At 46.1% G+C, this 23,377-nt stretch overlaps 1 protein-coding gene across 1 annotated transcript; it reads right to left on the bottom strand.

Annotated features, from left to right (window-relative positions):
- Positions 1-1,337: 1,337 nt before the first annotated feature.
- On the bottom strand, positions 1,338-13,852 carry DRG1 (developmentally regulated GTP binding protein 1; the record flags this gene model as incomplete). The annotated part of the gene is given in 4 exon segments (NM_001168770.1): positions 1,338-1,407; positions 10,027-10,202; positions 12,792-12,915; positions 13,811-13,852. Coding segments are annotated over 4 exon segments (412 nt in total), but the record flags the coding sequence as incomplete, so codon positions are not given.
- Between the last annotated feature and the right edge of the window lie 9,525 nt (positions 13,853-23,377).

Here is a 23,377-nt window from a genome sequence, read left to right as displayed (position 1 = left end):
TCCCAAAGTGCTGGGGATTACATGGCATGAGCCACCGCTGCCTCCCAGCCTGAAGTGAAGCTTTTAAGACCTTCCAGTGAGGGGGAAAAAAGTTGGTTATTTATCAAAAACAAAAAAAAAGTTCTAACTATTGGACTCAACAGCAATAGTAGACGCTATAAGATAGTGTTCTTCAAATTTCTGAGGGAAAATGACTTCTAATTTATAAATCTATAAATAGCAAAACTAATGACCCCAGTACAAGGGTAAAATAAAAATAACCTTCAAACATGAAAGGACAAGGCCGGGCGCTGTGGCTCAAGCCTGTAATCCCAGCACTTTGGGAGGCCGAAAGACGGAAGGATCAATGGTCAGGAGATCGAGACCATCCTGGCTAACACTGTGAAACCCCGCCTCTCTACTAAAATAGCTACAAAAACTAGCCAGGTGAGGTGGCGGCTTCGTAGTCCCAGCTACTTGGGAGGCTGAGGCAGGAGAATGGCGTGAAACCTGGGAGGTGGTGAGCTTGCGTGAGCTGAGATCCGCTACTGCACTCCAGCCTGGGCGCATGAGCCGCAGGACCTTCTCAAAAAAAAAAAAAAAAAAAACATGAAAGGACAGCACTCTGGGAAACCAAGGCAGGCAGATCACTTGAGCTCAGGAGTTTGAGACCAGCCTGGGCAACATGGTGAAACTCCATCTCTACAAAAAAAAAAAAAGAAAAAAAAAGAAAAAAAAATTAGCCAGGCATAGTGGCACACCCCTGTAATCCCTGCTACCTGGGAGGCTGAGGTGGGAGGATTCCTTGAACCCGGGAGGCAGAGGTTGCAGTGAGCCAAGATTGTCCCACTGTACTCCAGCCTGGATGACAGAGTGAGCCACTGTCCCCCACAAAAAAAAAAAAAAATGAGAAGACAGAAAAATTTACCTGTATCATTCATCTTCCCTGGGGAAGTAATTAAAGAATGTCTTTCAGCAAAACATCCAAAAAAGTAGACATTGCCTCTAGGAAATAGAAGATCCAACACAAGAAAAGAACAGAAGATCTCAATATGACGGCCATATAAAACATCTAAAGCTGCATTGTCCAATACAGACTCCACTAGCTCCTTAATTGTACTAGGCACATGTCAAGAGCTCTATACCCATACATGCCTAGGAGCTACAATGTTGGACAGCACAGATTCAGAACACTGCTAACGTTGCAGCTGAGGTCCCTTCAAGTTTCACCTCTAATGAGAAGTCAGGTGAAACTATGCCCTTCACTGTGGTATAACCTCAAGCCTAGTAGTCCCTGACTAAAGGAATAGTACCAGAGAAGGGAATGATATCCCAGGATGGTGGCAAGTGCCACTCACCTGCAATGACTTGACGACCTCTACCTTTCCCATCCTTGGCACCTTCAATGATACCTGGGAGATCCAGGAGCTGTAAGATTAAGAATGGTGGAAGAGGATCAAAGAAAAAACTAGTTATACATTTGAAAATATTAAACAGAATTAATTTATTTCTCAAGTACCTATAATTTATCAGACCCAAATCCAATCTGCTTTATAAGTGAGTGTGGGAATATTACTTTTTTTTTTTTTTTTTTTTTGAGACAGAGTCTCGCTTTGTTGCCCAGGCTGGAGTGCAGTGGCACAATCTCAGCTCACTGCAAGCTCCACCTCCACGCCATTCTCCTGCCTCAGCCTCCCCGAGTAGCTGGGACTACAGGCACCCGCCACCACGCCCGGCTAATTTTTTTGTATTTTTAGTAGAGACGGGGTTTCACTGTGTTAGCCAGGATGGTCTTGATCTCCTGACCTTGTGATCTTCCCGCCTCGGCCTCCCAAAGTGCTAGGATTACAGGCGCGAGCCACTGCACCTGGCCATGAATATTACTTTTAATAAGCATCTACTAAATGTCAGCTACAGGCATTTTTTTTTTTTTGGGAGATGGAGTTTCATGCTTTTTGCCCAGGTTGGAGTGCAACAGCACAATTTTGGCTCACTGTAACCTGTGCCTCTCAGGTTCAAGCAATTCTCCTGCCTCAGCCTACCAAGTAGCTGGGATTACAGGCACCTGCCACCATGCCCAACAAACTTTTGTGTATTTGTAGTACAGACGGTTTTACCATGTTGGCCAGGCGGGTGTCAAACTCCTGACCTCAGGTGATCTGCCTGCCTCAGCCTCCCAAAGTGTTGGAATTACAGGTGTGAGCCACCACGCCCAGCCTAGAGGCGTCTTTTGTTTTTTTGTTTTGGGAGACACAGTCTCACTCTGTTGCCCAGGCTGGAGTGCAGTGGCACCACCTCCGCTCACTGAAACCTCCATCTACCGGGTTCAAGCGATTCTTCTGCCTCAAACTCCCGAGTAGCTGAGGACTACAGGTGCACACCACCACGCCTGGTTAATTTTTGTATTTTTAGTAGGGACGGGGTTTCACCATATTGGCCAGGCTGGTCTCAAACTCCTGACCTCGTGATCTGCCCGCCTCGACCTCCCAAAGTTCTGGGATTACAGGCATGAGCCACCGTGCCCAGGCCAGGCTTTTTATGTACTTTACCTAGTTGAAAATGTCTAACAACCCTGTGAGATAAGGATACTAGCTGAAGTTCACAGCGGGTAAGTGACTTGTCCAAAGTCATAGTTCTAATAGGTTATAACCCATGTTTTCTAGACAAAATCCATTATTCTACATTAACTTTTTTAAAAGACAGAGTCTCACTCTGCCACCCCGGCTGGAGTGCAGTGGTACGATCTCGGCTCACTACCACCTCTGCCTCCCAGGTTCTAGCAATTCTCCTGTCTCAGCCTCCAGAGTAGCTGAGACTACAGGGCACACACCACCACACCCGGCTAATTTTTTGTATTCTAGTAGAGACGGGGTTTCAATGTGTTGCCCAGGCTGGTCTCCAACTCCTGAGCTCAGGAAATCCACCCACCTCAGCCTCGCAAAGTACTAAAAGTACTAGGATTACAGGAGTGAGCCACCATGACTGGCCAATTCTACATTAATATTTTTCAGTGTCCCCCACTTTTCAGAAGGCTGAGCCTCCATATAAATTCCTTACAGCAGGTATCAGCTCAATCTTGATATTTACATATGATATATATTGAAATTTCTGCAAATCCTCAACTTACAAAAATTTCTATAGCTGTTCTTAAGCAGGAAAGCACAACTGAATCACCTGGAAAAACTTAAAAAATGTAGAGAGCTGAAACCCATCCCTGCAGATTCTGATTTGAAGGGCCAAACTAGAGTTCAGACATGGATCTGTACTTCAAAAGGCTTCACAAGTGACTCTGATGTGTGCCCCAATAAAAAATGACTGCTCAGGCTGGGCCCAGTAACTCACACCTATAATTCCACAACACTTTCTACCCCGAAGCAGGTAGATCGCTTGAGCTCAGGGGTTCGAGACCATCCTGGCCAACATGGTGAAACCTCCTCTGTACAAAAAACACAAAAGATAGCCAGGTGTGGTGGCACACGCCTGTAATCCCAGCTACTCTGGAGGCTGAGGCACAAGAATGACTTGAACCCGAGATAGCTAAGGTTGCGAGACAAGTGCCACTGCACTCCAGCCTGGGCGACACAGTAAGACTCTGTCTCAAAAAATAATAAAAATAAATAAATTTTAAAAGATTTTAAAAAGATAAAAATGACTGCTCAACTGCCCAGAAAATGCAGTAACGTAAAAACTTCACAGAAGTGGCCGGGCCGTGGCTCGCCTGTAATCCCAGCACTTTTTGGGAGGCCGGTGACTACGGATCAATGCAGGTCAGGAGATCGCAGACCATCCTGGCTAACACACTATGAAACCCCGCCTCTACTAAAAGATACAAAAACTAGCTGGCGTGGTGAAGGGATGCCTGTAGTCCCAGCAATTCGAGGCTGAGGCAGGAGAATGCTTTGAACCCGGGAGGCGGAGCTTGCAGTGAGCCGGTGATCCCGCCACTGCACTCCAGCCTGGGCGTGAGCCAGACCCGCCTCAAAAAAAAAAAAAAAACTACAGAAGTCAGTGTGCCTAATGATGTGACTGAAAAAAACCAACCCCACATCACATGTGATTCAAATTTATATCTCAAATGTTAGCCAACCTGGTCTCGAACTTCTGACCTCAGGTGATCCGCTCACCTTGGCCTCCCAAAGTACTGGGATTACAGGCTTGAGCCACCATGCCTGGCCAAAACATAATTTAAATCAGATATGCTTTGCTCTAAGAATATAAGAAATTACAGAAATAGGCCGGGCGCGGTGGCTCAAGCCTGTAATCCCAGCATCTCTTTGGGAGGCCAGACGGTGGATCATGGTCAGGAGATCGAGACCATCCTGGCTAACACGGGTGAAACCCCGCCTCTACTAAAAATACAAAAAACTAGCTGGGCGTAGGTGATCGGGCCCCTGTAGTCCCAGCTACTTGGGAGCTGCTGGAGGCAGGAGAATGGCGGGAACCCGGGAGGCGAGCTTGCAGTGAACTGGAGATCCCGCCACTGCACTCCAGCCTGGGTGACAGAGCCAGACCCGGGCTCCAAAAAAAAAAAAAAAAAAAAAAAAGAAATTACAGAAATATACTTTGCATTAAATAAACCCAAATGAAAAACTTCGATTTAGGAGGTGCTAGACAGTTCAACTTCTCCATTCAAGGACCTACTCAAAAAAAAAAAAAAAAAAGGCCGGGCGCGGTGGCTCAAGCCTGTAATCCCAGCACTTTGGGAGGCCGAGGCGGGTGGATCACGAGGTCAGGAGATCGAGACCATCCTGGCTAACACGGTGGAAACCCCGCCTCTACTAAAAATACAAAAACTAGCCGGGCGGGTGGCGGCTACTGTAGTCCCAGCTACTGAGGCTGAGGCAGAGAATGGCGGAACCCGGGAGGCGGAGCTGCGGAGCCGAGATCGCCCCACTGCACTCCAGCCTGGTGATACAGCGCCAGACTACCCCCAAAAAAAAAAAAAAAAGAAAAGAAAAAATAAAAATAAAACAAAAGAACATACTCAAGCCCAGCACAGTGGCTCATGCCTATAACCCCAGCACCTCAGGAGGCTGAGGCAGGTGGACTGCTTGTATGTAGGAGTTCGAGACCAGCCTGGGCAACATATTGAGACTCTGTCTCTACAAAAAATAAAAAATTAGTCAGGCATGGTGGTGCATGCCTATAGTCCCAGCTACTTGGAAGGCTAAGGTGGAAGGATCATTTGAGCCTGGGAAGTCGAGGCTGCAGTAAGCCACGATCGTGCCCGTGCCACTGCACTCAGCCTGGGTGACAGTGTGAGGGAGAATTACCATGAGGCAAAAAGTACAATAATAACTGTTACAGACAAGACCCACAGATGGATGCTACAATGAGCAGGCAAAAGCTTGAGGAAAAACAGGGTTTGCATCTTCTTGAAGTATCTCCCCTAAAATATATATTAACTGTCCAAAAAAAAGGAACTTTAGAGAAACCCTATAGACAACCATAACCAACTGATAGAGGACAATATCACCAATACAAAAATTAGCCGGGCATGTGGCACATACCTATAGTCCTAGCTACTCAGGAGGCTGAGGCAGGAGAATCACTTGAACCCGGGAGGTGGAGGTTGCAGTGAACCGAGGTTGTGCCACTGCACTCCAGCTTGGGCAACACAGTGAGACTTCATCTCAAAAAAAAAAAAAAAAAAAAGAAAAAGAAAAAGAAAAGGCCAGGCACAGTTGCTCACACTTATAATCCCAGCACTTTAGGAGGCCGAGGCGAGTGGGTCACCTGAGCTCAGAAGTTCGAGACTAGCCTGACCAACATGGTGAAACCCCAACTCTACTAAAAAGACAAAAATTAGCTGGGCATAGTGGTGGGCACCTGTAATCCCAGCTACTTGGGAGGCCGACACAGGAGAATCGCTTGAACCCGGGAGGCGGAGATTGTAGTGAGCCGAGATCACACCACTGCACTCCAGCCTGGGCAACAGAGTGAGACTCCATCTCAAATAAAAAAATAAATAATGCCCCCCCACAACACACACACACACACACACACACACGCACACACACACACACACACGCCCAACAGTATGAGAACTGATATTAGTGAGAACTCGAATAATCTACATGAATAATCTAAAACTTGTTAAAACTGGAATATGACTATAACCTCAAAAAGATCATCTGAAAGAGAGAATAAATAAACTGAGGGAAAAAGTGCAAGGGCTTTTTAACTGTGGCAGCTGAACACAGGCAGAAAATTTATTAAGGCCCAGACAGGTGTGGTGGCTCAAGTCTATAATCCCAGAACTTTGAGAGGCCAAGGCATGCAGATCACGAGGTCAGGAGTTCAAGACCAGTCTGGCCAATATGGTGAAACCCCATCTCTACTGAAAATACAAAAATTAGCCAGGTGTGGAGGCATGCGCATGTAGTCCCAGCTACTCGGGAGGCTGAGGCACAAAAATCACTTAAATCCTGGAGGCGGAGGTTGCAGTGAGCCGAATCGCGCCACTGCACTCCAGCCTGGGCAACACAGCAAGACTCTGTCTCTTTAAAAAAAAAAAGAGGCAGGGCATGGTGGCTCACGCCTGTAATCCCAGCACTTTGGAAGGCCAAGGCAGGCAGATCACGAGGTCAGGAGATCGAGACCATCCTGGCTAACACAGTGAAACTCCGCCTCTACTAAAAATACAAAAAAATTAGCCAGGCGTGGTGGCGGGCGCCTGTAGTCCCAGCTATCCGGGAGGCTGAGGCAGGAGAATGGCGTGAGCCCAGGAGGCGGAGCTTGCAGCGAGCCAAGATCGCGCCACTGCACTCCAGCCTAGGCGACAGAGCGAGACTCCTTCTCAAAAAAAAGAAAATTTATTAAGGCCTTTACAAAAGTAAAGGCAACCTAAATTTAGCTTTTCTTCAGATGAAAATATTTTAAAAGTTAGGTTTAAGAATTTAAATGTAGCAACTAATGATTCAACATTCAATAACATTCAATAAAACAGTCAATGCCTAATAAGCAACATTCAATAAACAGTCAAGGCTTTATATATCTGAATTTCATGTTACAACCAACCAAAATCTAAGAAAAACATATTTATTTATATCATGGGGCCGGGTGCAGTGGCTCACGCCTGTAATCAGCATTTTGGGAGGCCGAGGTGGGCAGATCACTTGAGGTCAGGAGTTCAAAACCAGCCTGGCAAACATGGTGAAACTCCATTTCTACTAAAAACACAAAAAAATTAGCTGGGTGTGATGGCGTGTGGCTGAAATCCCAGCTACTCAGCGAATTGCTTGAACCCAGGAGGCGGAGGTTGCAGTGAGCCAAGATCATGCCACTGCACTCCAGCTTAGAAGACAGAGCAAGATGCTGTCTCCAAAAAAAAAAAAAAAAAAAAAGGAATTACAGAATTTTAAGAAATTGAATGTTAAACTACTTCAAACTCCAATGCCTTTAGAAGTTAAAGCAGGTGAGGCCAGGCACGGTGGCTCGCGCCTGTAATCCCAGCACTTTGGGAGATTGAGGCGGGCAGATCACAAGGTCAGGAGATCAAGACCATCCTGGCTAACACGGTGAAACCCATCTCTACTAAAAATACAAAAAACTTAACCGGGTGTGGTGGAGGGCACCTGTAGTCCCAGCTACTCGGGAGCCTGAGGCAGGAGAATGGCATGATCCCAGGAGGCGGAGGTTGCAGTGAGCTGAGATCGTGCCACTGCACTCCAGCCTGGGCAACAGAGTGAGACTCTGTCTCAAAAAAAAAAAAAAAAAGAAAGAAGTTAAAGCAGGCAACTTAAATACACAAATCAACTGTGTATAGTGCAAAAGGAGTTCTACAGACTTTAGCAAGGTAAAACCTAAGTCCCATAATTTTCTTTTTTTTTGGGATAAGTATGACAGGAACGGCGGGCGGGCGTTCGCCAGCTTCCGTTTCGAAGGTTCGCGTTAATGTTGCTCCGGACGTGGGACGGGCCACCTGCCGGCTTTAATTTGTATTTCTTAATCAAGGCGGGGTTTCACCATGTTAGCGTCTCGATCTGACTACAAATGATCGCCGATCTCGGCCCCAAAGTGCTGAAGTTCCGGAAGCAGTACGCTGTGGCTGGCGATCCTAATTTTCAAAGCACTGTACACCCACTCTATAGGTCAATATCTGCCTATGTGATACATCAGTCCTCTTTACATCATCTGTGGCGGTAGGTGGTTCACCCATTACTTGGACTTCTTCACACATAGTAATTCATTAAATAAGAGGTACCACTCCATTTTTAGGCACCTTTACTGTTAAAGACCTTCCTTACAAAAAAAAAGAAACAAAAATAAAACTCCCTCTTTAAGTGGGTCTAATTCTGTATTCTTCCCCCACCAAGTCAGATAACGAGTCCTATCCCATGAAACAGCTTTTTAGGGAACATTCTGGGCAGTCAACTTAATCCAGTTAAGATTAAGGACACCTGGCTGGGCGTGGTGGCTCATGCCTGTAATCCCAACACTTTGGGAGGCGGAGGCAGGAGGATCAAGAGGTCAGGAGCTCGAGACCAGCCTGGCCGTATGGCGAAACCCCGTCTCTACAAAAAATAAAAATAAAAAATTAGCCGGGCACGGGGGTGCGTGCCTGTAGTCCCAGCTTACTCGGGAGGCTGAAGCAGGAGAATCGCTGGAACCCAGGAGGTGGAGGGTGCAGTGAGCCGAGATTGTGCCACTGCATTCCAGCCTGGGAGATAGACTGAGATTCTGTCTCCACAAAAAAAAAAAAAAAAAAAAAGGTTAAGGATATCTACTAGTATGCTTATATAACTTAGTTTCTGAAGAAAGCCAAAAGAGGAGAAGAAACAGAGGCAGAGGACAAAGGGAGGAAAGAGATCACCATGCAAAAAAAAGCTGGGGGATTCTAAGCTCAGAAGAGACTGAAAGAATGAAGGTTTTCTGGGAAAGAGAAGCAGAGGAGTTAAGCAACTCTATTTTGAAATACTCAAAAGTCCTGAAAGAGGTGTCAAAAGCATCCCACAAAAAAAAAAAAAAGTTATTATCTTCAGCTGCCAAAGACTCTCAACAAGACTCTGAAACCAGCTAGAATCAAGCCATGGTCCAGATACGTCCACACTGCTTCATTCTTGTCATACGCATTTGGACATAGGATCCCAAAAAGGGACATGTGTCTCTGCATGGACATCTGACCAGCTGGAAAAAAAGACCATTAAAAATACAACCAGGGGGTCAGGCGCAGTGGCTCACACCTGTAAATCCTACACTTTGGGAGGCCAACGTGGGCGGATCACAAGGTCAGGGGTTCGAGACCAGCCTGACCAGCATGGTGAAACCCCATCTCTACTAAAAATATAAAAAATTAGCCAGGCATGGTGGTGCTCACCTGTAGTACCAGCCCCCACCCTCAAGTGAAAAAGTAGTTCAAGTGATTCTCCTGCCTCAGCCTCCTGAGTTGCTGGGATTAAAGGCATGTGCCACCACGCCTGGCTAATTTTATATTTTTTTTTTTTTGTGAGACGGAGTCTCGCTCTGCCGCCCAGGCTGGAGTGCAGTGGCCGGATCTCAGCTCACTACAAGCTCCGCCTCCCGGGTTCACGCCATTCTCCTGCCTCAGCCTCCCGAGTAGTTGGGACTACAGGCGCCCGCCACCGCGTCCGGCTATTTTTTTGTATTTTTTAGTAGAGACGGGGTTTCACCGTGTTAGCCAGGATGGTCTCGATCTCCTGACCTCGTGATCCGCCCGTCTCGGCCTCCCAAAGTGCTGGGATTACAGGCTTGAGCCACCGCGCCCGGCCTAATTTTATATTTTTAGTAGAGACGGGGTTTCTCCATGTTGGCCAGGCTGGTCTCAAACTCCCGACCTCAGGTGATCTGCCCGCCTTGGCCTCCCAAAGTGCTGGGATTACAGGCGTGAGCCACTGTGCCCGGCTCTTTCTCTGCATTTTCACATGCACTATCCCATTTTATTACTGTACTGCTCTATTTCCCCTACCAGGTAGTAAGTGCCTGGTAGATCAAAAATCAGGCCTGGCATACAGTGAGCTCCCAATAAAGTTCTTCCTAAATGAAGAATAGATATCTTTCCTTCCTTAGTCTGCAGGCTTGACTCACCTGGATCTTGGCACCTTTGTATCTGATGACACCAGGCACAGTGGTCAGAGTAGTGAATTCATAGGCTGCCACCTCAGAATATACCCCTGCCAGGTTACTAAGCAGTGTCGACTTCCCCACAGATGGAAAACCAACAAATCCAATTCGAGCATCACCTGTCTTGGCCACATCAAAACCTAAAACATCAATGAATACCAAAAAGAGAAGAGTTATCCCCAGGACTGTTACGACTCATGTAATTTCTTTCATATTTTTACTGCCTATCCCTCTAGGCACTATTTCTCAAACTTTTTATGGTTTACCTTTAAAGGAGAACTCAAGCACACAAAACTTAAGGGCACAGCAATTCACAAAATTCAATGCAGTGTTTGATATTTTAAAAAACTGTATTCAGGCCGGGCGTGGTGGCTCACGCTTGTAATCCCAGCACTTTGGGAGGCCAAGGTGGGGGATCACAAGGTCAGGAGATCGAGACCATCCTGGCTAACACGGTGAAACCCCATCTCTACTAAAAAATACAAAAAAGTAGCCGGGCGTGGTGGCGGGTGCCTGTAGTCCTAGCTACTCGGGAGGCTGAGGCAGGAGAATGGCGTGAACCCGGGAGGCGGAGCTTGCAGTGAGCGGAGATCACGCCACTACACTCCAGCCTGGGCGACAGAGCAAGACTCCACCTCAAAAAAAAAAAAAAAAACTATATTCAAAAAAGTCAGGCACAGTGGCACACATCTATAGTCCTTGCTATTCCAGAGGCTGAGGCAGGAGGATCTCTTGAGCCCAGGAATTCAGGTCAAGCCTGAGCAACATGGCAAAACCTTGTCTCTACAAAAAATACAAAAATTAGCCAGGCATAGTGGTGTACGCCTGTAGGTCTCAGCTACTTGAGAGGCTGAGGTGGGAGGATCACTTGAGCCCAGGAAGTTGAGGCTGCAGTGAGCTGTGATCATACCACTGTACTCCAGCCTGGGCAACAGAGCAATACCCTGTCTCCGGGAAAAAAAAAAAAAAAAAAGGTACAGTTCAAACATATGTATGAAACATGATCCAAAAATAAGGTTGTTAGCTACTCTACCTATGGTGCAGCCCTGCTCTGCCTATGGAGCAGCCACCGTTTTATAACTAAAATAAACAAATTAATTAATTAAAAAGAGTTTTGTTTTTGTTTTTTTGTCTTACAAATTCTGTAAATTGCGTGACTGACTGGGTTGTCCTTTTTTTTTTTTTTTTTTTTTTTTACAATGGCTTCAAACAAGTTTAGAATCAAATTTGTGACCCTTCTCTACCAGGTGCACAGATCTTACACCATTCCTTTTAGTCCTAAATCTATCTTATCCCTCTTGGCTTCAACTTACTTTTCGTACATTTTCCCTTTGCATCAATTTCCTTACTTATTTTTAATCCTGTTGATGATACTGATTTACATATTTCTGTAAGCCAGTGTAAATCTACTTTGGTTTTCTTTTTTTTTTGAGACAGAGTCTAGCTCTGTCACCCAGGCTGGAGTACATGATCTCGGCTCACAGCAACCTCCACCTCCCAGGTTCAAGTGATTCTCCTGCCTCAACCTCCTGAGTAGCTGGGATTACATGTGCGTGCTACCACACCCAGCTAATTTTTGTATTTTTAGCAGAAATGCGGTTTCACCATGTTGGTCAGGCTGGTCTCAAACTCCTGACCTGTAATCCACCCACCTCGGCCTCCCGAAGCACTGGGATTACAGGAGTGAGCCACCACGCCCGGCCCTACTTTGGTTTTCTTAACATGAGATCTCACTCTATCACCCAGGATGGAGTACAGTGGCGCCATCACAACTCACTGCAGCCTCAACCTCCTGGGTTCAAGCAGTCCTCCCAACTCAGCCTCCCAAGTAGCTGAGACCACAGACATGCACCACTATGCTAGGATAATTTTTTATATTTTGTACATCTTCTTTCATACCTATGCCTCATTTGTAAGCCCGTAGAGACAGGGCTTTGCTGGTTCCGAACTCCTGGCCTCACGCAATCCTCCTGCCTCAGCCTCCCAAAGTGCTGGGATTACAAGGGTGAGCCACTGCACCCAGCACATGTAAATCATTTTGTATCAGGGCAGGATATAAATAAAACTACAGTACACTTAGACAATATCCATTTGCCTCTGAAACCGGCAGAATAAAAATAAACACGGTTCAAGAATTCATACTTAGAAAATATAAATCTACTTTAGTAGAACATCTTATTTTTCTCTTTTTAAAAAACTTTTTTTTTTTTGGCTGGGCACGGTGGCTCACGCCTGTAATCCCAGCACTTTGGGAGGCCGAGGTGGGTGGATCACCTGAGGTCAGGAGTTCGAGACCAACCTGACCAACATGAAGAAACCCCGTCTCCACCAAAAATACAAAAATTAGCTGGGTATGGTAGCGCATGCCCATAATCTCAGCTACTCGGGAGGCTGAGGCAGGAGAATCACTTGAAACCAGAAGGCAGAGGTTGGGGTGAGCTGAGATCTCGCCATTGTACTCCAGCCTGGGCAGTAAGAGTGAAACTCCGTCTCAAAAAAAAAAAAAAAAAAAAAGTTTCTGGTTTTTTTTTTTGTTTTTTTTTTTTGAGATGGGGTGTCTATGTTGATCAGGCTGGTCTTGAACTCCTGGTCCAAAGCAATCCTCCTATCTCAGCCTCCCAGGGTGCTAGGATTGCACTAGGCCATCTTCAGTTATTTTTAAACCACATGTATGTACTTTTTGACAAGAATTATACCTAAAAGTATATATATTGAAGAAAAGCACAAACCTTCTCCTGGACCCCCACCACCACCACCCTTTGGAGTAATGAGTTCTCGACGAAGCTTAGCAAGACGAGCCTTAAGCAGCCCCAGGTGGTGTGCTGTGGCCTTGTTCTTTTGAGTCCGAGCCATCTAAAAGGGAGGAATCACAGCCATAAATTAGAAGCAGTGAACGCTTCCCCCAGCTTTGAGAGAATAATTTTTTTCCCGAAGTACTACTAATGTTAGCATACCCATTTTACAGGCTTTAAAAGAGTAAAAAATCCATTCTCTCCCCCATTCAGCTTATTTCCCTCACTACAAAGCAAAGTAAGGCCCAAAGAGGAGAGACGATTAAGGTCATTCCAATTAGTGCCCCCAGACTAGACTAAAACCCATCTGCGGGTTCCTTTTCTACTGTTTGTAGCTGTTAGGACCCATGTGACACTGGGACACCACTTTCCTAACTGTAAAGCGCTCTGAAGGCCGCAGGCAATGGAATCACACATTATCCAGGCGAAATAAACTGTTCCCACACAGATGTCATTTTACTTCCAGATCAGATTACCGGGAGCAAATACTCTGAATCAGGGGGTCATTAGGGTAGAGACTGGGGAAAAGGGGGAATAAGGGGATGCAGCGAAGGATGCTAACGAAAGATTCTGAAGCATCTGACCAAGTCAGAGATGGAATAAGGGACAGGATTCAGTGTTGCTCAAAGAAAAAAAACGGAAAGAAACAACAGAACAGGAGTCAAACACTGGGAGGGGGTACACACCAAGGGCCTAAGGTGCAGGGGTGGGGAACGCGGGCCTGGACAAAGGGGAGTCCGGGAGCGTGGGCGCGGGACGAGGGGAAAGCGGACCCTGAATGAGGAGAGTTGGGGACTCCAAGTTGTGGCGGAGGGCAGTCGGAACACGGGCCTCGCTGAGAGAAGTCGCGGAATCTAGGCCCGGTCCTGACGCGGCTCAAGGAAGAACAGGAAGGAGCGACGCCACCGAAGAAGGGATGCTCAGAGTAAGAGTGAAGCGCCAGCTGCGTCCATTACCTCGGCTTCTATCTCCGCGATTTTAGCTAAGGTGCTGCTCATCGTGGCGAGTACCCTGTGGCCTCCACACTGACTCCCTTCACACACCCGCAGCCAAACTGCCACCGCCACCAGGCGCTACCGTAGTACGCAGGCGCGGTACTTTCGAATTCTCGCGAGAGATTTCCGCGTAAGGGTCACCGCGAGTCGTGTAGCGCGGAGTTGTCTCCTCCCCCTCAGCCAACCCCGCCCCGTCCCGCGAGCCAGTGCGGTGTCATAGAGCCCGCGGGAGCGGGGGCCAGAGAGGCCACCGCGGTCTGGGCCTCCCCGAGCGCGCCGAGGGTCGCGCGCAGCTCGGCCCCGCCCAGCAGGACCCGCTCCCCGCCGCACTGCATGGTGCTGAAGGCTTCAGTGCTGGAGACCCCAGGGCGTGGTGCAAAGCCGACTCATGCTCCGCACCCCTGTTCCTCGCCAGTATCTGCGGGTCCTGGGTCCCCATTTTCACAGCTGGGGTGACACCTCGACTGCCTCCATGGTCTTGCAAGAGCGTAGAGACCCATCTGCAGCCTGTCTCACCCCCTTTGAAAAAGAAAATGCCCCCGTTTCTATCATTCAAAATTATTTTTAGGTTAGTTTTGTTTACTCCGAACCCCGAGTAGAGCACATGGGGAGCCCACAATAAGTACATTCTTGAATGGATAATTCCCAGAGAACTGCTGCTTGCAACATAGCTTGTAATACCAAAAAATTGAAATCTATATTAACACCCATCAGTAGGAAAATGGACAAATGAATAATGCCTCCATCCGGTTTTCGAAATACGATTACAGCCGTTAAAACGTAGATCTGTGGTCTGACTGGATATCCAGGACATGTTAAACGGGAAAACAACTAGCAGAACGGCACCTATGTAGTGATACCATTTATGTTATTTTAAAAATTAAATGTACATTTATGTAGGTGTACATGTATGAATGTGCATTGTTTAAAGGCCTAAACAGAAAAATACATCAGAAGCTGTTAACAGTGGGATGGGATGCAAGGAAAGTGCCTTTCACATTTTATTCCACGGAATTTTGAAGTTAAATTTTTACAAGATGAATGTATCCATGTATTACTTGTGTAATAATAAAATTTAACATTTCAAAAGACTCCTCTTCCCCGTGTCTTATGAGGAGGAAGCCAGGACATCCAGGAACTGTGTGGTGGTTTTGAAAGCGGTTTGCCTCAGGATCAATGGGTTGTTTTGATAGATTGATTATTCCAGTGGGAGTCGACAGGCCAGGCTTAACCCACAGGGCTGGCCTCCACCCAGCACGGGGAGGGAAGTTTAATTTAGTTAAATTTGTAAACAAGAACTATTCTAACTTCCCAGAGACAAAAAAGGGAGGTTTTTTCCGTGCATACAGGGAGAGAAACAGAAAGGAAAGCTTTTACAGAAGGTCCCCAAAGGGCCAAAGAGAGTTTCTTCTTTCTTTTCTTTAACCTCAGCCTTTTTCATAAATAAATTAAGGGATGATGAGGTAATTAGATCCCACACCATTAGCAATGGAGGAGGGAAGAGGAGGTCCAGCTGGAATGGGACATAATCAAAGATCAATCTTAAAAGACAGATAAAATCAAATCAGCAGGCCTATCCTACCTTGAAGTACTTAAGGAATTAATTGGCTGACAATATCAAGGGCATCACTGCTCTGTGAGTAGGTGCCCCTTAGCAAATCTGTTATATGAGGCCTACAGATAAGCACTTACTGCTCAAAGACACCCTAGGACCCACCTTGGGGCCCTGAACTGTCAATAGGCACCAAAGAGTAATAGTCATTTTCCCCAGAGTCCTGGGTGGCCATCCTTTTCATGCAATGATTATCTGCGGTGCTCCAACTGCTGCCTGGCACTGTGACAACACTGGGGACAGAGCAGAGAGTGAATCAGATATGCTCCTGCACATAAGAAGTATCCAGGCCGGGCGAGGTGGCTCACGCCTGTAATCCCAGCACTTTGGGAGGCCGAGGTGGGTGGATCACCAGACGTCAGGAGTTCGAGATCAGCCTGGTCAACATGGTGAAACCCCGTCTCTACAAAAAATACAAAAATTAGCCGGATGGTAGTGGCGTGCACCTATTATCCCAGCTACTCTGGAGGCTGAGGCACGAGGATTGCTTGAACCCAGGAGACGGAGGTTGCAGTGAGCGGGGATGGCGCCACTGCACTCCAGACTGGCAACAAATCAAGACTCTGTCTAAAATAAAAAAAAAAATACAAAAATTACCCGGGCATGGTGGCGGGTGCCTGTAATCCCAGCTACTCGGGAGGCTGAGACAGGAGAATCGCTTGAACCCAGGAGGCAGAGGTTGTAGTGAGCCGAGATCATGTCATTGCACTACAGGCTGAGCCAGGACGACAAGAGCAAGATTCCATCTCAAGGGAAAAAAAAGAAGTATCCAGGCTGGGAGGCCAAGGCCAGGACCTTAGGTTCAGCTCCTAAGAGCCATAGCTACCCCATGTCTGTTAAGTACCAACTGCAGCAGGGAGGGCCCATTTGGTCATACCAGTAAACCACCAGCACCTTGGTACTAAATGTGTAAAAAATAAATAGGCCGGGGACAGTGGCTCACAGTTTAATCCCAATGCTTTCAGAGGTTGAGGTGGGAGGATCACCTGAGGCCAGGAGTTCAAGACCAGCCTGGGCACTGAAGCCAGGAGTTCAAGACCAGCCTGGGCAACATAGGGAGACCCCTATCTCTATTAAAAAAAAAAAAAAAAAAAATTACATTAGCCAGTCTACAAAAAGTTTAAAATTTAGCCAGGCGTGGTAGCGCATACCTGTAGTCCCAGCTATGCGTGAGGCTGAGACAGGAGGATCACTTGAACCCAGGAGCTCAAGGCCACAGTAAGCCATGATCAGATCACTGCACTCCAGTTTGGATAAAAGCAAGACCCTGTCTCAAAAAAAAAAAAAAAAAATTATTCAGGCTTGGTGGCCCGCACCTGTAGTCCTAGCTACTGGGAAGGCTCAGGCAGGAGGTTCACTGGAGCCCAGGACTTTGACATTACAGTGAGCTATGATCCCACCACTGCACTCCAGCCTGAGTGATAGAGTGAGAAACTGCCTCTAAAATAAATAAATAAATAAAACAAAGATTGACAGAAAATCTTCATCTCTTGCTGAGACACTCCCACCATACCAAAACAATTACATGTGGTCAAATATACAGGCTTTCTCTGGCACTGTTTTACTTCTGTGATTCCCATTAAACCATGATTCCTAGCCAGGTTCGGTGACTCATGCCTAGCTCACTCCCAGCACTTTGGGAGGCCAAGGCAGGAGGATCGCTGAAGCCCAGGAGTTTGAGACCAACCTGGGTAACACAGCAATACCTCATCTCTACAAAAATAAAAAAATTAGCTGGGTACAGTGGGCAACATAATGAAACCCCATCTCTACAAAACATCAGTGTGGTGGTGTAATCTTAGCTACGCGGGAGGCTGAGGTGGGCCCAAGAAGACAAGGCTGCAGTGAGCTGTGATCATGCCACTGCACTTCAGCCTGGGTGACAGAGAGAGACCCTGTTTCAAAAAAACAAACCAGACAAAAAAAAAAAAAATGAAAAAAACAAAACAAAAAAGACATGACCCCATGAGGAAGGAATGATACTGTATCTATCTCCAGCACCAGCAGACGTGCAGCTACAACAATCTCTTGAAAAATATTTACAAAATGGAAATTTTAAGAAAGAGAGAAATTTTTTTTTGCAAGAAGCAGAAAAGATGTTTGAAGCGATGTATATCCCAGTTACTCTGATTTTATGACACATTGTATACATGTATCAAAATATCACATGTAGCCCCAAAATATGTACAACTATTAAATATCAACAAAAATTGTAGAATAAAATAAAATAAAAAGAAAGAAATTATTTAATTTTTTTCTAAGTAGTCTGTATATGTTATTATAGACACCTTAGTAATTGAGTCGGGTTGATGGAAGAAACAGGATGATAAATGAAAAATCCATGTTTTTTTTTTTTTAGACAGGGTCTCACTGTGTCACCCAGACTAGAGTGCAGTGGTGCAATCTAGGCTTACTGCAACCTCCGCCTCCAGGGCTCAGGCCATCCTCCTACCTCAGCCTCCGAAGTAGCTGGGACCACAGGCTTGCACTGCCGTGCCCGCCTTTTTTTTTTTCTTTTTCTTTTTTTTTTTTTGTATTTTTAGTAGAGATGGGGTCTCACCATGTTACCCAGGCTGGTCTTGAAATCGTAACCTCAAGTGATCCACCCACCACGGCCTCCCAAAATGCTGGAATTACAGGCATGAGCCACTACACTCAGCCATTACCATTTTTTTAAGCCTACCTTCTAAACAGATCAAACTTCCCAGTATATTGTAGCAGTAGAGAATGGGAAGCCCTGGATGAAGGATAGTGATTAACATCATTACTGACTGATAGATGTTTTCCTTCTAGAATGGGGAATCTCAGATGGGTATGGTGGTTCACACCTGTAATCCCAGCACTTTGGGAAGCCAAGGCAGGACTATCGCTCGAGCCTAGGAGTTTGAGTCCAGCCTGGGCAACATGGCAAGACTCCATCTCTGAAAAAATAAAATAAGAAAGGGGAATCTCAGGAATGAGCACATCTAGGGCATGATGAAGACAGTTCTTCCCTACAAATGTGTCTCTTAGATGGAAAAAATGAAAGTGTATAAAAGTCTTCATTAAATCAAAGTCTGCTTCTTTCGCCATCCAACTTGGTGATTCCTTGACCCATGTCTAGTCATTTCAGCTCAGTATGTATTATATGCCAGGGATGGTGACAGACACTGGGAATACAAAGATACTTTTCTTTTTTCCCTAGAAGACAGAAGAGGCCTGAAGGTATGGGAATGCCCAAATGTCAGTAGAGGTAGATGTCAGAAGAAATAGTTACAGGGTGCCTTGTGAGATTCAAAGGAAAAAGTGCTCACATCTGGTTTGGGTCAGAAAAAGACTGGTAAAAGACAGGCCTAGAAAGATGCAGATAGGCATGGAGGAAAGAAGACATTCCACACGGATGAGCAAAGCCCGGACATGGGGAAGCACAGCACACATCTGCAGTCTCCACAAGATGACAAGAGCCGCTGGGCTAGAGAGAGAATGTATATAATAAGGAATCCCAAAATGGAATTTTTTTTGAGACAGTGTGTCCGGAGTTGGTTCCTCCCAGTGGGTTCTTGGTCTCACTGACTTCAAAAATGAAGCCGTGGACCTTTGCAGTGAGTGTTACAGCTCTTAAAGGTGGCACAGACCCAAGGACTGAGCAGCAACAAGATTTATTGCTAAGAGCAAAAGAACAAAGCTTCCACACCATGGCAGTGAAACCAAGTGAGTTGCCTCTGCTGGCTGGGGGAGGGGTGGCCAGCTTTTGTTCCCTTATTTGTCACCACCCACGTCCTGTTGATTGGTCCATTTTACAGAGCGCTGATTGGTCCATTTTACAAACCTCTGGCTAGCCACAGAGTGCTGATTGGTGTGTTTTACAATCCTAACTACAGAGTGCTGATTGGTGCATTTTACAATCCTCTTGTAAGAAAGAAAAGTTCTCCAAGTCCCCACTCAACCCAGGAATTCCAGCTGGCTTCACCTCTCAAGAGGATCTCACTCTGTCCCCTGGACTGCAATGGCTGCAATGGTAGCTCACTGCAACATCCAGCTTCTAGGCCGGGCGCGGTGGCTCAAGCCTGTAATCCCAGCACTTTGGGAGGCCGAGGCGGGTGGATCATGAGGTCAGGAGATCGAGACCATCCTGGCTAACATGGTGAAACCCCGTCTCTACTAAAAATACAAAAAACTAGCCGGGCGTGGTGGCGGGCGCCTGTAGTCCCAGCTACTCGGAGGCTGAGGCAGGAGAATGGCGTGAACCTGGGAGGCGGAGCTTGCAGTGAGCCGAGATCGCGCCACTGCACTCCAGCCTGGGTGACACAGCGCGAGACTCCGTCTCAAAAAAAATAAATAAATAAATAAACATCCAGCTTCTAAGCTCAAGTCATCCTTCTGTTTCAGGCTCCCGAGTAGGTGGGACTACAGACTTGTGCTACCACACCCAGGTAATTTTTTAATTTTTTGCAGTGATACAGTCTCACATTGTTGCTCAGGCTGGTCTTGAACTCCTGGCTTCAAGTGATTCTCCTGCCTTGGCTTCGCAAAGCATTGAGATTACAGATGTGAGAGACTGAACTTAGCCCATAAAATTATTCCTTTTTATTTTTTGAGACAGAGTCTAACTGTGTCACCTGGGCTGGAGTGCAGTGGCATGATCTCAGCTCAACGCAACCTCTGCCTTCTCGGTTCAAGTGATTCTCCTGCCTCAGCCTCCTGAGTAGCTGGGACTACATGCACCTGCCACCATGCCTGGCTAATTTTTTTGTATTTTTAATAGAGACGGGGTATCACCACGTTGGCCAGGATGGTCTCGATCTCCTGACCTCGTGATCCACCCACCTCGGCTTCCCAAAGTGCTGGGATTGCAGGTGTAAGCCACCGCGCCCGGCCCAGAAAATTATTATTAAATATCAGAACACATCCTGCTCATTCAAGATCATGAATGTGGTTGGCATGGGCAGTCGTTTTGGGGTAAAAATAAAATACTACTCTGCTAAAGGATATAATAAACTTGTATTGACAAAAAGTTACAACAATGTCCAAAACCCCAGAATTATTGTTCTAAGTATCTTAAGAGAAGAAACAGAGGAACTGGACTAAAGAGAAACCCAATGAAAACCCTAGCGTAGAACTATCAATCTACTTTAGCAAAATGGAGGTGTTGGGACTGGGGGGAACAGAAAAATAATTTTGATCTAAATGTTTAGTCTTTCTTTCTTTGTGGTATGTCAACAGATAAATATAGCTTTGATTATGATGTTAGCAATAGGAAGGTAGCTATGCTAGAATTGAGAAAGCATAGCAGAGTTTCTAAAATAATAGAGGGATAGGCCAGGCGCAGTGGCTCACGCCTGTCATTCCAGCACTTTGGGAGGCTAAGGTGGGAGGATCACTTGAGGTTAAGAGTTCAAGACCAGCCTCATCAACATGATGAAACCTGTCTCTACTAAAAATAAAAAAAGTATCTGGGCATAGTGGCATGCACCTATAATCCCAGCCACCCAGGAGGCTGAGGCAGGAGACTCGCTTGACCTGGGAGGCAGAGGTTGCAGTGAGCCGAGATAGTGCCACTGCACTCCACCCTTGGCAACACGGCGAGATTTTGTCTCTAAAAAAACAAAATAAAATTAAATAAATAAATAAAATAAAAGGGGGATAAAGAATTTGATTAAGGCACCAAAAGTAAGGAAAAGAGAAAGAGGAAATAATACAGTAGAATAAAATAGTAAGCCTAAAACTGAATGAAAGAAATAATATCCAATATACCTGTTATCACACAATAAACAGGCTGAATTCCCCTTTCAAAACCAGAGATTGTCAAATTGGACTTTTAAAAAATCTAGCTGGATTTTATTTTTTAAAATTTTTTTTTTTTTTTTTTGAGACGGAGTCTCGCTGTGTCACCCAGGCTGGAGTGCAGTGGCGCGATCTCGGCTCACTGCAAGCTCCGCCTCCCGGGTTTACGCCATTCTCCTGCCTCAGCCTCCTAGTAGCTGGGACTACAGGCGCCCGCCACCACGCCCGGCTAGTTTTTTTTTTGTATTTTTAGTAGAGACGGGGTTTCACCATGTTAGCCAGGATGGTCTCGATCTCCTGACCTCGTGATCCACCCGCCTCGGCCTCCCAAAGTGCTGGGATTACAGGGTTGAGCCACCGCGCCCGGCCTTAAAATATTTTTAAAAAGAAGAAACAGGGTATCCCTGTTGCTCAGGCTGGTTTCTGAGCTCAAGTGATCCTCCTGCTTCTGCCTCCCAAAGTGCTGGGATTACAGGCCTAAGCCACTGTGCCCAGCCTCTAGCTGGATTTGAAAAAAACAAAAAAACAAACAAACGAAAAACACCTAAACAATGTGACAAAGAAAGGATAAAACAAAAGAATGAAACTATTATTATTATTATTTTAAGACAGAGTGTCACTCTTTCGCCCAGGCTGGAGTGCAATGGCGCAATTTCGACTCACTGCAACCTCTGTCTCCCAGGTTCAAGCGATTCTCCTGCCTCAGTCTTCCCAGTAGCTAGGATTACAGGTGCCCACCACTACACCCAGTTAACTGTTTTTGTTTTTTTTAGTAGAGACAAGGGTTTCACCATGCCGGCCAGGCTGGTTTCAAACTCCTGACCTCAAGTGATTAACCCACCTCAGCCTCCCAAAGTGCTAGGATTACAGGCGTGAGCTACTGCGCCCGGTCAAAAGAATGAAATTAGATGATGATCAAAGATATACCAGATATGTGCAACAAAAAGAAAGCAGTATTATTCATAATAGGTAAAAAGTGGAAACAACCCAAATGGCTGTTAACTGATGAATGAATAAATAAAATGTGGTATACTCATATAGTGGAATAATATTCAGCCATAAAAAACGCAATACTAACACTGTATACAACATATATGAACCTTGAACACTTTTTTTTTTCTAGATGGAGCCTTGCTCTGTTGCCCAGGATGGAGTGCTGTGGCACGATCTCGGCTCACTGCAACCTCCACCTCCCAGGTTCAGGCGATTCTGGTGCCTCAGCCTCCTGAGTAGCTAACTTTACAAAAAAATTTAACAAATTAGCCAGGCAGGGTGGTGCTTATCTACAGTTCTAGCTACATGGGAGACTAAGGTGGGAGGATCGCTTGAGCCCAGGAGTTCAAGGCTGCAGTGAGGTACAATCATGCCACTGCACTCCAGCATGGGGTGACAGGGTAGGAGGCAGGGAGGAGAAAAACCAAAGAAAAAAAAAAAAAAAGAGAGCGAAACAAAAGAAAGGTGGGCACGGTGACTCATGCCTGTAATCCCAGCACTTTGGAGGCCGAGGTGGTGGGCAGATCATGAGGTCAGGAGTTCGAGACCAGCCTCACCAGCATGGTGAAACCCCGTATCTACTAAAAATACAAAAAATTAGCTGGGCGTGGTGGTCCGCACCTGTAATCCCAGCTTCTTAGGAGGCTAAGGCATGAGAATCACTTGAACTCAGGAGATAGAGGTTGCAGTGAGCCAAGATCATGCTGCTGTGCTCCAGCTGATAGAGTGAGACTCTGTCTCAAAAAAAAAAAAAAAAAAAAAAAAAAAGAAAGCAGATTAGTGGTTGCCTAGGATTTGGGGTGGGATAGAAGATAGATGAGGAAGCTGGGGGTGACTGCCAAAAGGTACAGGATTTCTTTTTGAGGTGATTAAAATGCTATAAAATTGCCAGGTGCAGTGGCTCATGCCTGTAATCCCAGCTCTCAGCAAGGCAGAGGTGGGAGGATAGCTTGAGCCCAGGAGTTCGAGACCTGCCTAGACTATATAGCAAGACCCCATTCTCCACAAAAAGGAAAAGAAAAAAAAGTGTAAAATGCTATAAAATTGTGGTGATAGCTGTACAAACTTGGGAATATGTATCCTAAAACCACTGAATTGTAATTTTTAAAAGAATATAAGAGCCAGGCGCAGTGGCTGGTGCCTGAAGTCCCAGCTACTAG

The sequence above is a fragment of the Papio anubis genome, unplaced genomic scaffold (genome assembly GCF_008728515.1).
Source record: "Papio anubis isolate 15944 unplaced genomic scaffold, Panubis1.0 scaffold1032, whole genome shotgun sequence".
In the NCBI taxonomy this organism is placed as follows: Eukaryota; Metazoa; Chordata; class Mammalia; order Primates; family Cercopithecidae; genus Papio; species Papio anubis.
The sequence above is the reverse complement of the archived record's forward strand: the minus strand, read 5'-3'. Positions and strand labels throughout refer to the sequence as shown.